Genomic DNA, 13,970 nt, shown 5'->3' on the forward strand with positions numbered 1-13,970 from the left:
CTGGATCCCAGACATGCTGAAGGGGTTATGGGTGTCCTCTCCTGGGGGGTGTCACAGGTCAGCTCGTACCATCAGAGCCAGAGAGAAGGGGGTGGCTTGGGCTGGCAGGCAGGCAGCAGACCTACAACAGAGGTACCTGGCAGGAGAGACAAACACAGAAGAACTGGGGGTCAGCATCCAAAGTTATTCTTGCTGCAACATCCTCAACCATGAGGCAAAAGCAGAGACGAGTCCCAACTGAGACAACAGAGCAATAAGATACCATTTTAAATAATCTAAAATAAACCTAATCTAAAATACTGACTCTCTCCAGCAGCAGGATATACGTTCATCATTTCATGACACTGAAAAACACTTGTGAAGGTGACCAGCTCCAAAGTCTCTTGCACAAATACGGCTGACTGCAGGAGAACACCACTTTACAGTGGCTACCTGCCGCAGGGTCCCAGTGAGAGCTTGACTGGTGGCAGGCTGACCCAGAATAACACCCATTGCTTTCCACACAACCCCCCCAATGCCCTATGCTACAGCGCCCAGCATGGCGCCCCTTCAACCCAAGCCCCTTCTTGGCCTTGTCATATCCGAAAGCCCGTTAACAGGAAGCAAGTATTAAAAAAAGAAAGGAAAAAAAAGAGAAAAGGGAAGTGGCTGACGCAGATTTTCCGAAGCCACAGACAGGAAATGGGGTGTAGGAGAGTTGATAGTTCTCTCAGTTTTAGAAGGCGTTTGCTATATACACGGCCCCCCGGCAGGGGTGGCACTATGCACACTGGCCTCAATTTTGAAACCATTACTGATGACCTCGGCAGCAGGCAGGCAATTCTAACGCAGTTGGAGTGCTGATGTCAGCCTGGCGTCAGGAAGTACCATATACTGTGTCAACAGTCTAAGCAGCAGAGCAGACACCAACCTGTAGGAAAATTCCCATTTCACACCACAGTCATTCAATCATCAACCAAAACCACCCTTTGCCTATGCAATGGCACATATTCTGTATGGATGGTTCCAAGCATCACTTGAATAACAACTATTATACATCAGCTTTTGTAAATTATGGGCATTTTTAATTTCAACTGAAGAGAGATATCAACAAAGGTGAACAGTGATTTTGACAGTATCAGCAGGGCCAAAGAAAGCAGCAGCAGGTTCTGAAATGCAAGGAGAGCCATGGCAGTGCAGCTGAACACAGCACATGAAACAGGAAGTGCCTTTAATTGCAGCCTGCTGCAAAGCAATACGCAAAACTGCCAGAGCCAAATTTAGCAGGACTGGCAAATACAGAGGTTGCTCGGATCTCACAGCAAGAGCACAAAGCCCGACAATAAGGGCCAGGGAAAGAGGAACCAGACCCACAATTTCCCCTGGGCCTCCATGGGACCAGATAGTACACGCTACACCAACAACCTGTACCGTGACCAGGAACATCAACTGGACTAGCTCATACTGCAAGAGAGAAAATCTTCTTTAGGGTGAAGAATGACCATCACCTTTCACATTGCTTAGCAGAACAGCTGCAACCTTCTGAATACAGGTTTTGTTCCATCATCAACAAACCACAAGGATAACATTTATTGAGCCATGAAAATGTACAGCAGATAATATCAGCACCAGTAAGGGCAAAACAAACAACTAACTAGGATACACAGCAACTCTTTGCTATGTTAATGACTAGCGCTCAGTGCTCGATGGTAAAGCTTTTCTAATGCGTACCACTGAGGAGCTGAATCCCCATCTTGTGCACTTATGCATGCACACATACACACGTTACCTGCAAGGCTCTGAAGTCTTCAGATATACCTCAGCTGCTTTATGTTTCTTACACATGTGCATCTGTACTGTTATGAGTACACTGCAGCCACCAAGCACCTTCAGGACTAGTCCCCAGAATCTGAGTTACAAGCAAACAGCAGGAAATCGTCAAAGTTCGTTATATCACCCTGTCACTTTTAACCCACGCCCCACTGCTCTCATCTCTGAAACCTCCTGCTACCCCTCGCCATGGCAACACGGTAAGTGCAGCCACGTGCCTGCTTGCATCTCCCTTTCCACTGATGAGTGCACCCTGCGCCTCCCCGCAGACTCTCATTAAGTACCATTAGCAAGGGCTCCCAGGGACTCGCACGTTCAGAGTACATGCAGATGATGGGATTTCATTACCACACTCAAGCAACAAATGGCTGAACACCAGAGACCACAGAATCTGTGAAGGCAGTAACAGACTCATACAGTGCTGCTTGAAAGTATGCGAACCCTATTGGAATGTTCATCTTCCTGGTATAAAATATTAAAATAAACTTAAAAATCTAAATCTTAAAATGATAAAATGCACAAGTGATTAGGATTTCACATACCTGATTCTACTTACCTTTTTGGTTTAACAAAAACAACTTGGGGTTCACTTTTTTTTATTCCTACATGAATAATTTCCTCTAAAGCAACATGTGGAATTGGTCATTACACACCTATTGCATCAGATGAGAAAGACTGCTTCTCATTAAATAACCATTTTCTGGTTTTAAAAAAAAAAAAAAAAAAAAAAAAAACCAGGGACACTGGGGGTCACTTACTTTCAAATGGCACTTTACATGCATGTGCACACAAAGGGAATGTGTCAACTGCCAGCCTGAAAGCAAGTCAAAGGCACAAACAGAGACCACAAACAGGACAATAAGAGAATGAGCAAACCCCACTAGGTCGCCTTGGAGAAAGGTATCTGCTAAATGAACAAATGTCATTAGGCATCCGGCAGTATGGATGATTTTATATTAACTCCTGTGTGCAGTAAAACATGAGAGAATGGAGAGGCTCAGGTCAGGCGGAAGAAAGAAAGGCCGTCTCAGACGTGTAAAGCCTACAGGAGGAAAGGAGGCTGCTGAACCTCACTGTGAACAGCATTTCAGTTGTCAGCTGATCCAAGCCTAGAGGAGCTCTTTCATTGGCTTTTTTCTTTTTCTTTTTTAAAAAAAAGCAGCTCATACTGAGTTACACGAGTTTAAGATTGACAGGTTCAAAACAAATCCACCCACAACTTGTGTAGTTCAGACAGTTAGTGCCGGCCCTCACTAGTTCAAACAGCTCCAAACATAGTATACCCTCCTAGCAAGGCTCAGAACCTCTCTGGTGGGACTAGAACTAGATCTTCCCAACATCCAGAGGTGCTGCAAGGATTCCCCAGTGTCCACTAATGGAACAGCAATCTCCACCACACAATTTCTAAAGGCTGATCGCAAAGCCACAGGAAGAAGAAAGCTGCATTTATGGCTCTCTGACCCAGGTCTTAACGTTACACTTAACACTGGTTGCTCAGCGCAGTGCAGTGAAGTGCACACGATGGAGCAGGTCACTGCAAAACCACTCAGCTATGGGCACCATGTCCGTATTGACAGGAAAGCATCAGGAAGGACTGATATTGAAAAGGAGACAGAGCAAACCATGGGGGTAAGATTGGGGTAAGCAACATAAACCGGTCACATCAATGCTCATGTAGCCAGACCAGAGTATGACAGCTGCACACAAACAAGAAACATTATCAGTACCCTGCGGTCCTCAGCAGTACACACTGCTACGTGTTGAGATGCCTTCAGTTTAACTCACACTCCATACAGGCTGCTTTTATACTGGTCCTGCATCTACTTCCAACCCCAACTTTAGCCATCACCAGACCCATACCACATGGAGGATGCCTCTTAAGACAGCAGCAGAGCAAATTCCTCTTTGCAACATTCATATGTACAAAACACTGGAAGAGAACAAACTAAAAGCACATTACTAAGTGTTTATTGGCCTGACAGAGTGAGAGCTCTCGACAAACTTGTCATCACAGGGTGACATCACTGCAGAGGAAACTGCACTGGCCAATCAATGCCTAGCGCATAATCTCTTGCAAAGTTTGAATACACCTTGAACTGGACACTAGGACCTGGAAAGATGCCAGCAGTATGAAACTAAGACAAACAGTACAAACAAGAAAAAGTCCAAATTTGTACAGGTTCTTTTATTTCACCCAAGAGCCTCAATAGATGTGTGCAGTCTATTTTGTTGTTTCAGAGCTAATCCATCTGAACACATGCACTGATGCACGCTAGGAGGGAAACAGGGAGAGGTATGGATGGTGTCGCTGCTGTTCGGAGCCCTGATCCCCTTTTCAGAACATGGACAAAAGACCCGCTTTGTATGCCTGACAAACGCATTCTGACCCTGTGACATTGGGAAGTGAGGCCCCACTCCCGACACTGATTCCACCTGCGTCCTGTAAGTGCACCTACCCCCATGGGAGGCGTTAGCACAAAAAACTGCCCCTCTGAAGTACAGAGAAGGGAATCGCTCAAAAAGATAGGCTGGTCCATGGAGGCAGAACTGGAGCAGAGGGGATAATCTCATGCCCCCAGTCAGGGAGTGAGGGATGGGGTATTGGTGCTAAGCAGCAGAGAGGCCTGGAGGGAGATTAGCTCTTCTCAAATCTGCCACTGCTCTTAAGCACTGGAGCTCATTTCCATATTCACAAAGAGGGTGTCGCTCTTACCCCATCCAGCCAGAGCAGGGACACTCAATCCACATCAGACACCTACAACTCTTCTCTGTAAGAAGAACTCACACAGAGGACCAGGACCAAGCAGGATTAGCATAACGAACAAGAGAGTCAGAAAAATCTCTGCTTCGCATCTGAATCTTAAATTGGACCAAAACCTTCACAGTTAGAGATGAGACCAGGGTTCTGCACGGTGTGGACCCAACCCACCTTAACCCAACATCTTTGACAAAGAATACAGCGCAACCATTTGGGAAGCTCTGAAGAACACAGGTGGGAGCTCACATGTGCACTGTGTGGCTCACATGCACATATTGTGGTCACCTGGAGCTCAGTGCACTAAAGCCCCCCATACAGGGGGATAACTCTACTACCAGTGCTCTTGTTAAACAGCAAATTAAACAAATTCAGTAATGTGCAAAATGTCAACTGAACCCTGCTGCCTCACTGAATGGTGTCCTTTTTTCCTCATGCCTCAGAGCAGGGAATGAGAGAGGAGGGCATGTTTGAGATGTTGTAGCATGGCAGAGTGCCCATTGCACCATTAACCATACAAGTCCATGCTAGGCTCACCAGGGTCACTGTATCTCATTGCTCATCTGCAGACACATAGACCACATCCAGCCCCAAGTGTTTCTACATGAGGTGAGGTTGCCTTGCACCATTTGCAGCGTGCTCACGTCCTCCCTTCCGTCGTTCAATAAAACACATAGGACGCTCTTGAGAAGAAAGGACAGATGGAAATCCAGAACTCCTGACAGCACTCAGCTGCATGACAGATTGTTTGCAGACTCAGACTATATAGAAAAAACAAATCTCAGGATACCTGGTGGAACTTCAGGCTAATTTTAAAAGAGAACTACATTTTCTAAACAAATGGTCACACGGTAGACATAACCGTGACTGGAATAAAAATGGGCATGTGTCAATATTATTAGTACCTATTATTATTAGTACCTATTATCAGTCCTAAGAAGGGCACTGAGCAAAGCATTTTGTTTTAATTGCTTTACTGAGATATGAGGTCGCAAAAGTGCATGACAGGATGAACGTATCTAGTGGAAGCTAAATAAGATGTTGCTTTAGATCAGTGGTTCTCAACCTTTTAGAACCTAAGTCCCCCCCAAACCTCTCCTATTATGTGGCACACCCCGCCTCATGACTAGATAGATAATTTTTTTAGATTCTTTTTTTACTTTAACTTTTATGTTTTTTCTTTTAAAACTATATAAAGGACAATAGTGGAACACGCCCTTAACTTACCAAAAATGTTTTTGAACAATATAGAACTAATTTGTAACATTACATGTAATGTAATGTGATACGCAAACTGGGATGTAGGGTGCGTTTCGCTAGCCATGGCATTATAAATAAGTGGGAAACGTGCGCTTGCTTTTTTTTCTTCTTCTTTTTTTTTTTTTTTTTAAAAAAACAAAGAAGCACAATGCGCGATTCAATGTTGGACAGCGCAAGCCTGAGGTCATCCTCCACCTGCAGGCGATTTCGGTATTTTGTTTTCAACGCAGTCAATTTTGAAAACCCGGCCTCGCACAAATAAGTTGAGGCGAATGGAAGCAGCAATTTAACCACGGCGTCAGATAACTGAGGATATTCAGTCATCACAGTCAACCAAAACAAAGGCAGAGAGTAAGCGCTATAGACTTTTTAGCTGGAGGTGCTGACGACGGACCATCGCCACAACTCCTTTTAGCACTTGTGATGAACTTATTTGTTCGACTGGTATCTCTGATGTTGACTCATGTCTACACTGCCAGCTACACATAAAAGGCGGGCTTAAGCTCCGCCTCTCCAACTCCAAGAAAATGCAGACGGAGAAGGAATGTGTTTTTAAAATATTTTTAATAATTATTTTTAAATATTTTTTAAGTTATATTTTTTAAATAATGGAGATTTTTACAGGTTTTTCATTTTTCTACACATTATAATTGAAAAGCAATAAAATACACTGAGTACCCAATGATGACCTGTGTCTGCTTTTTTCTTGGAAAAAATTTGCGCCCCCCCCGTTGAGAGCCAATGCTGTAGATGAAAGCAACTAGAAATGGTGAAAACTCAGCAATGAAAGAAAAACACTAGTTGTTCTTCACATTGTTGCAAAATAAGATGCAAAATTACTTTATAGAAAACAGGAAAGGACAGAAAGATAGAGACCAGGACATGAACTGACAGTACACATAGTTGTCAATGTTGCCTGCATTGAATTACTTCTATTCTGGTTTCATACCACATTAAAAATACAGTAATTACATAACGATCCGAGAGGTGACTGGCAGGCTGTGAGAAGACAGATTAGCGAAGTGTATAGTAAATGTGGTAAGTGGTTGGGTGAGTTTTGAAAATGTCTTGTGTGCCAATTTGGGAATCTGTGACGGACAAACTGGTTGCCAGGTGCTGAGATGAGGAAGAGATGGTGAGAGAGGAGAGATAGACAGGCAAGGGGTGGGGAGCATGATTGGCCAGACGCCTGAACGGCTCTGTGTCCTGCTGCTCGTTAAATGCTGGACAGCTCTGCCATCTGCTCGAAGCCACCCACTTTCCTCTACAACCTCTCCAATCAAGCTCTGCCTCCCACAACTCCACCCAAAGACCTGCAACCAACTGCTGCTATACACTTCTGTGTACCTTTCAGTTACTCTCCCAATGAAATTGCAGGGGGGAAAAAAAAAAAAAAAATCCTTTTTCTACGTGGAAGCTAATGTCACATCCCTAACTGATGACACTGACAGCTGACTCTAGAACCCACAGCAGAGAAGACATAAAGGTGCCAACCTGAACAAATGGCCAGAAGGCAGCAGCTGAAACAGGCCGCATATGTAAATCTGGGAAAGGAAACAACCATTTTATGCTTGAGGACAGTACTTCACTTAAACTGCTGTATGAATAGCTAAGTGTGTGACTGTACAAGTCCAGTACCTCCCTGTTCAACAATAGCACCTGCTATGAAAATAAATAATGCAATGAAATGATATAACATCAAGGAATCTGCTAGGGTGGCCTAGGACCATTTCCATACTGTGCTGTCTCAGCAGGCTGACAGCACAGGAGGTTCTGTCAACAAGTGCAAACCTCAGGGAGAATTCAACACTGCACTCTGACCAACCACAAGTGAGGCCTTTCCAATAAAGTGCACAAATCTCTAGGTGTAGTGTTCAAAAACTCTTGGAGAGCAGCAGATGAACATCAGAGCTGATAATGGGAAGAGGGGTTTGTTTTCCTCTCCATGCACTAGGCCCCTCTTCCACAATGCCAAATTCAGAAGGACAGGCTGCTGCGGTTACTGGGCTCACAAGGAATCCTGCTAGGCGTGTCCCCAGTCAGCTGCCACACAGCTCTGTGAGAAGTCTTACAAGTTGAGCCCAGAACCTAATGCACACAGTTTACACCAGTGGGCAGAAGTGCACAAACCCACCAAACCAATAGATGGGAGATGTCAAAGTGACACATTCAGGACAATCACAGGCAGACTGATGACTCTGAGCTACTGCTCATTCCGCTGGGCCGAAAGGGAACGAGCCTGGGCTTTTAACAGCAAACAGGTATATCAACATTCTCCTTCAGGTTGCAAAATGCCCTTTGTGTCTGAGTGTGAAGCCTGCTATCTACAAGTCTGCATACGTGTGTGTATGAGACGGCCTATGTCAGGGTGTGTGTGATGCAAGATGGCGAGATAGGCCTCTTGTGCTGTCAGACGGCTTTCTCGGCAAGACAAGACAGGAATCCCGAATTCCCACCGCGGGCCATTATGCAATCCCCAGTGCCACTCCCCCACTCCCTGAGATGTGGCCCAAGCTCTTATGGAATACTGCAGATGACACAATGGTTGCTAAGTGGTCCTGGCTGTTTACTTTAAGGTTGATGCAGACAAGGCATAGGAAAGGGGTTCAAGAATTGAAGGACAGCAAGTTTAGAGGTCTCTACATATATCCAGTTTCTTTAAGGATGCCAGGAATAGTGAGGTGGTTTGTTCACAGCATTTTAATTCCAGTGGCAATCATGAATTATAGAGTTCCCTGGAAACCATCTCATCCATACTGTAACTGAATAATTAATCCCCAACCCAACACTTCCATTAGTCCTCTCCTTCAGAGTCTCCTCTGTAAGACACCGCTCTGGAGGAGCAGAGCAGGAGAAATGAGCTGTTTTCCTGGTTAAAACTACTAGAAGTCTTCAATAGACTGGTGTAGGTTATTGCTGCATCCCATACAATGTCTTTAAAATTCTGAAAATCTCAAATCTGTATGAAATGAGTTTCAGATGAAAACAGATGAGAAAATATTCAATAACCATTTGATTCTCCACTTGTTTCATTATTTAGTAAAAAAAAAAAAAACAGTGCATGTCATTTTTGATGGAAAGCAATGCAAGAGGCACATAAGGACAAGACAGGAACATATCAAGCTTGAACTCAGCTCCAGATGTGACATGTTAATGTGTACACTCATTTCCCATTTCAACATCTCAGAAAAAAGTTCAGAGCTCACATATTTAAATAGAAGTCACGATGCAAGCTGTAATTGAATCTTCTCATTAAAAAAACCTTCTACATTTGTTCATTCATCTACACTTCACCAAAAAAAAAGCTACATTAATATATATATTTATTTAGCAAATGCTTTTCTCCGAAGCAACTTGCAATGAATACTGTGTAGTGTTATCAGCACACACACCTTGTTCACCAAGGTGACTATATTTAATCTCCTCTGCTTGTAGATAATATTAAAATCAACTAAATCTTTGCTCCTATGCTTATGAACTCTGAAAAGTGAGTGACTGCTCCAATGGCACATAGCTCTTCATGACATTATGATATTTTTACCATGCATTTAACAGTATTGGAAACCAGAGCTATGCTATGCTAACTGCACAAAACAAACATTGCTGATTAAGTGGTACTGGGAAGAAATCAAACCCTGTGTATGTACAGAACTGTTTCAGAATAAGATATCTATATGGCTTGTGTGGAAAAAAAAATGAAACACTTTGGATCCAAATAAGACTAACTGACATTGTTTAATTGCCCACACTGAGCTCAGGCTACATTGATTTGGGACTGATGACATGGAGGATTTTCTGTTGGGTTATGTGAGTTTGCCCATGAAACTTTTACTGTTCAAAAACACACAACAGTATTTTTTGCACCTTTTCAGGACAGGGTCCCCTATTACCAGGTCACAGTTTATATAAAGAAAGTACTCTGATTAAAAAAAATTAAAAGCATTTTAAACACAGGGGCGAGTTTGAGGAAACAATCAACTGGCTAACTGGAGATATTCTTTTTGGAAAAGTTATTTTGTGGCAGATCCATATGATCAGAAATACAATAAAACTGAAAGAGTAAATCTGAAGACCTGACAGCTGCCACATCATATACTGTATATAGTTGTACATACAGTTAAGATCAGAACTCAGTTTGTTCATACATTCAAAATCAGTTTCCACAAAGTCAAAATCAATAATAGTTTAGCAATACAAACATTACTTAATTCATTGGTGGGTTAGGTTCTGTAAAAAATTCAGATAAAAGCTCTAATGAAAAAATATTTATCTAAAATATATTACATTTTGAATTAAACATCACTGAAATTTAAATTAAAAAAAAAAAAAAAACCTCATTTCCACAGCCTCATAATCAGTCCCAAAACTGACAAATTTTTTCCGCAGTATGTAATTTTCATCAGCTTCCGGTCACTTTCAACTTCATTTATTATCTGTACAATCAAAAGATTAACAATACTGGCATCCCTTGAATTACTTAGATGTTAGGCTGTGTAAAAGTCTTAGATAAGGCTATATTGTATTAAAAATAATGCATTGTAATTAACTGAGCTAAATTTAATTCCAATTACATTTTACATATATTCATTCAGATGACGCTTTTGTACAAGGCAAGTTACAATGTTAACCTATTTATAATTATTTACCCCTTTACAGCTTGGTAATTTGTACTGAAGCAATTTTGGGTAAGTACCTTGCTCAAGGGTACTACAACCGGAGATGAGATTTGAACCTGCGACCTTTGGGTCCAAATATAGCAGCTCCACCCATTACCCTACCAGCTGCTAACTGAAACGACTTGAAATAAACCCGTGTGTCCACAACCTCCTGATGCTGACTACTGACAGTTTCATCCCTTAAAGATGCGACACAAAAATGCTATAAATACTAGAAGCTGAACGAAGTCTCTCTCACCTTTATCAATGCGTTTTACCATCATTTAACAGTTTTTAAACCCAGAAATGCAGATTCTGTACTCTGCAACAGAAGTTTTAGTAAACAAATGAGGAAATAATCTGGAAATATCTCAAGAAGCTGAAGCTATGCTTCATTGCCAAATTGAAACAATTTGTACTTGAAAATGAATAAAAAAAATTGAAAACAAAAAGACAATACTTGAAAAAAGTGCCTTGTCTTTTACATTGCAGAATCATTCAGGCATGATCAGAATCTGAGAATGCAAGAGAATCTAATCTTTGGAGAAAATGAGAGCCGTTTTAATGTCTGATGAAAGGTTGCCAGGAGTTTACACAGTTTAGATCCAAAAGAAGAAATCAGACTTTGTAGCCCGCAATAAAATGCCTTCCAGCACCCATGGAAACACCAACAGCAGTTCCGTTCATGAGAGAAACACACAGTGAGAATAAGTTAAAGTTTCTTGTCATATTCCCACTTTTTTTTTTGGGTTTTCAACAATGCCCACTTGATCAGAATGAACTCCATTAGGAATGACATTCCCAGGGAGTCACAGCATGGGGGTTTGGAAGCAAGTTTGTAACAGCCAATCAGTTTAGTGGCATCCCAGCATGCAGTGCTGATACTGCACTTGTGACAGCCAATCAGACTAACAGCATCATCTGCCCTTGTCTGGTTTTGAGCATCCGCATTGGTAATTGTTTCTTTTACAAAGTGTCTTTAATCCTGTTAGTAAATGAACCTTTGGGCACTGTGGATGTGATGAGAATGGCTGTTAAAAGGCTTTGTACGGCCTGCTTCACAGACACCTTTCACTCTTCGCGATATGCACTTTCTCTATACAGGTGGTCCCCGATTTACGATGGTGTTATAATGGGTGTCACAGAACATAAGCCGGGGGGTGGGGGGGAGAAATCACATGCAGTCTGAAACCGCTTGTCCCAAGCAGGGTTGTGGCAAACCGGAGCCTAACCCGGCAACACAGGACACAAGGCTGGAGGGGGCACACCCAGGATGGGACCCCAGTCCACCAGGACAGGTGCAGGGCACCCCAAGCAGGGCTCGAATCCCAAGACCCACCAGAGAGCAGGACCCGGCCAAACCCGTTGCACCACCGCGCCCCCAAAGTCGAAAATGCATTTAATACACCTAATACACAGCTCTATGTGACAAACTGGGAAATGCGGATCGCTGCCATTGCCCAGCATCACAAGAGAGTTTTGCACCGCATATCGCTTGCCGGGGTTGGGGGGGGGTAATCAAAATTCAAAGTACCGTTTCTATTGAATGTCTATCACCAGCTCACCACCGTAAAGTTGAAAAAAAATTGCAAGTCAAACCATCAAATCAAGGACCATCTATATACTTTGTCGGGGGGGGGGGGGAAATTACACATAAATTACCTTTACAGTCATACCCCAAAGTACACCTATTCAGATTATGGTGGTTTGACTTTACAACAATCTTTGTTTAAAATCCCTACTTCGATTTACCAGGACCAAGTTTGGATATCCTGTGCCTCGCAACAGTCTTCAAAGTTACTTGGCACATATTGAATTAAGTTTTCAACTTTCATTACCCCTGCTTGCTAGCTTTATCTGTTATGACATTAGTAACCACGATTCATGTTTGCACTATGTAAACTATTTCAACTTGACTGGCGAGCACAAATCCATTTGCACTGGTGTCAACTTCTTTAGTGTTTACTGACCTTTTCTGCTTTAAACTGATGCAAAACCATTGAGTATCACATATGTATGTGATATTTGTAAGCATTAAGTGTATGTTACCCAAAAGCCAGAGAAAAAGAACAAGCACAGGCAGAAGAACATACTACATTAAAGTGCCTTATGTCATAAGTAATGACAACACCAAGTAACTAGTCCATTAAAGGAATTTGATGATTTTCTTCTTTAAAAAAAAAAAAAAAAAAAAAGTAAATCCCAGTCTTAGTCAGATGTTAAAGACATAGTCTTGCTATAGTGATCTCCCCACATCTTTTATGATAAAACTTAGATGTCAATAGCTTAATTCACTGTATTACAGTGCAATGTGACAATGAAGGAAATGCTTCAGCAGTGAGATAATGCTACAAGCTACAATTCTCTGAAATGAAATGCTGGACTGGTCCAAATTAAAATTAGCTTCATTTAGTATTTTATCTTGTTTAGCTCCTATACAGGCTTCCAAACTCTATACAATGTCCTGCAGGAACATGGAAGAATATAAAAAAAAATCTTAGCAGAAGGACTGGAAAGCAGCTCCAAGGTTGCAAGTCTGAATCTCAACCTGGCTTCATTTGTGTTCCCTCCTGCAACAGCTCAAGTAAACCGCCTTAATTGTTCTTATTATTGAGAGTAAGTGGAAAAAAACTCTAAAAAGACTAGCACAGGATGAAAGTCTTCATATGTTCTACACCACCCAAGACTCAGTAATCCCCTGTGACCAAAACCTGAAGCAGGTAAAGAATGAATGGACCACACAAAAGTAAGCTTGCAAAACATTTTAATCTCTTAATTAAAGAAAAAAGTAGCTTATTTATGACAATATCATACACTGGGGGGGGTGCGGTGGTGCAGCAGGTTTGGCCGGGTCCTGCTCCCGCTTGGAGTGCCTTATGATGGACTGGCATCCCGTCCTGGGTGTGTCCCCTCCTCTCAACCCTACGCCCTGTGATGCTGGGTTAGGCTCCTGCTCACCGCGACCCCACTTGGGACAAGTAGCTTGAGCAAATGTGTATGTCATATACCAGGCTTTGTTGTAAACTGCAAAAAACTGTCAGTTCCAGAACTAGGTTTCTCACACGTATTCCTGCATGTATCCACCGTACGGTGAAGGACTTCAATGTAAAAGGTGATCATTTCAGTTGAAATAACCCTGGTTTTATCTAAGATATTTGCATACATACGGAGAAAATAACCACAATGTGACCCATTAACGACATTAAGTGTGTACTACAGTTGTGCATTGTTAAATACCAGTGTATTACTAGAATGGTTTTACCATAAACAACCAGACATATCCTACAATTTCCTCCAGAACATCTGCCTGGTGGATTTAGTGTCATCCACCACTTGAAGCCTCCTAGCTATGCATGACAAAATTACCAGGAGAGGGCAGTTTTGAGATGTTAACCCAAAACAGTCTTGCTTGCATCTTTGCATCCTGTGCTAGTCTTTTCAGAGTTCTCACATACACTCACACAGTAAGAACAATTAAGAAAACAGTTTAA

At 42.3% G+C, this 13,970-nt stretch overlaps 1 protein-coding gene across 3 annotated transcripts in view; it reads right to left on the reverse strand.

The window, feature by feature from the left end:
• The window catches only part of csk (C-terminal Src kinase), a 33,484-nt gene that overhangs the window by 10,005 nt on the left and 9,509 nt on the right, over positions 1-13,970 (reverse strand). For 2 of the 3 annotated variants that reach the window (XM_018738763.2, XM_018738762.2), the window contains one exon: positions 1-136. In XM_018738763.2, the coding sequence (XP_018594279.1) occupies positions 1-15 (15 nt within the window). In that variant the 5' untranslated portion in view covers positions 16-136. Of the gene's footprint in view, positions 137-304; positions 373-13,970 lie in introns of those variants that run through there. The other variant, XM_018738764.2, reaches the window with a different exon arrangement.

This window comes from Scleropages formosus, chromosome 7 (assembly GCF_900964775.1).
Source record: "Scleropages formosus chromosome 7, fSclFor1.1, whole genome shotgun sequence".
Classification (NCBI taxonomy): Eukaryota; Metazoa; Chordata; class Actinopteri; order Osteoglossiformes; family Osteoglossidae; genus Scleropages; species Scleropages formosus.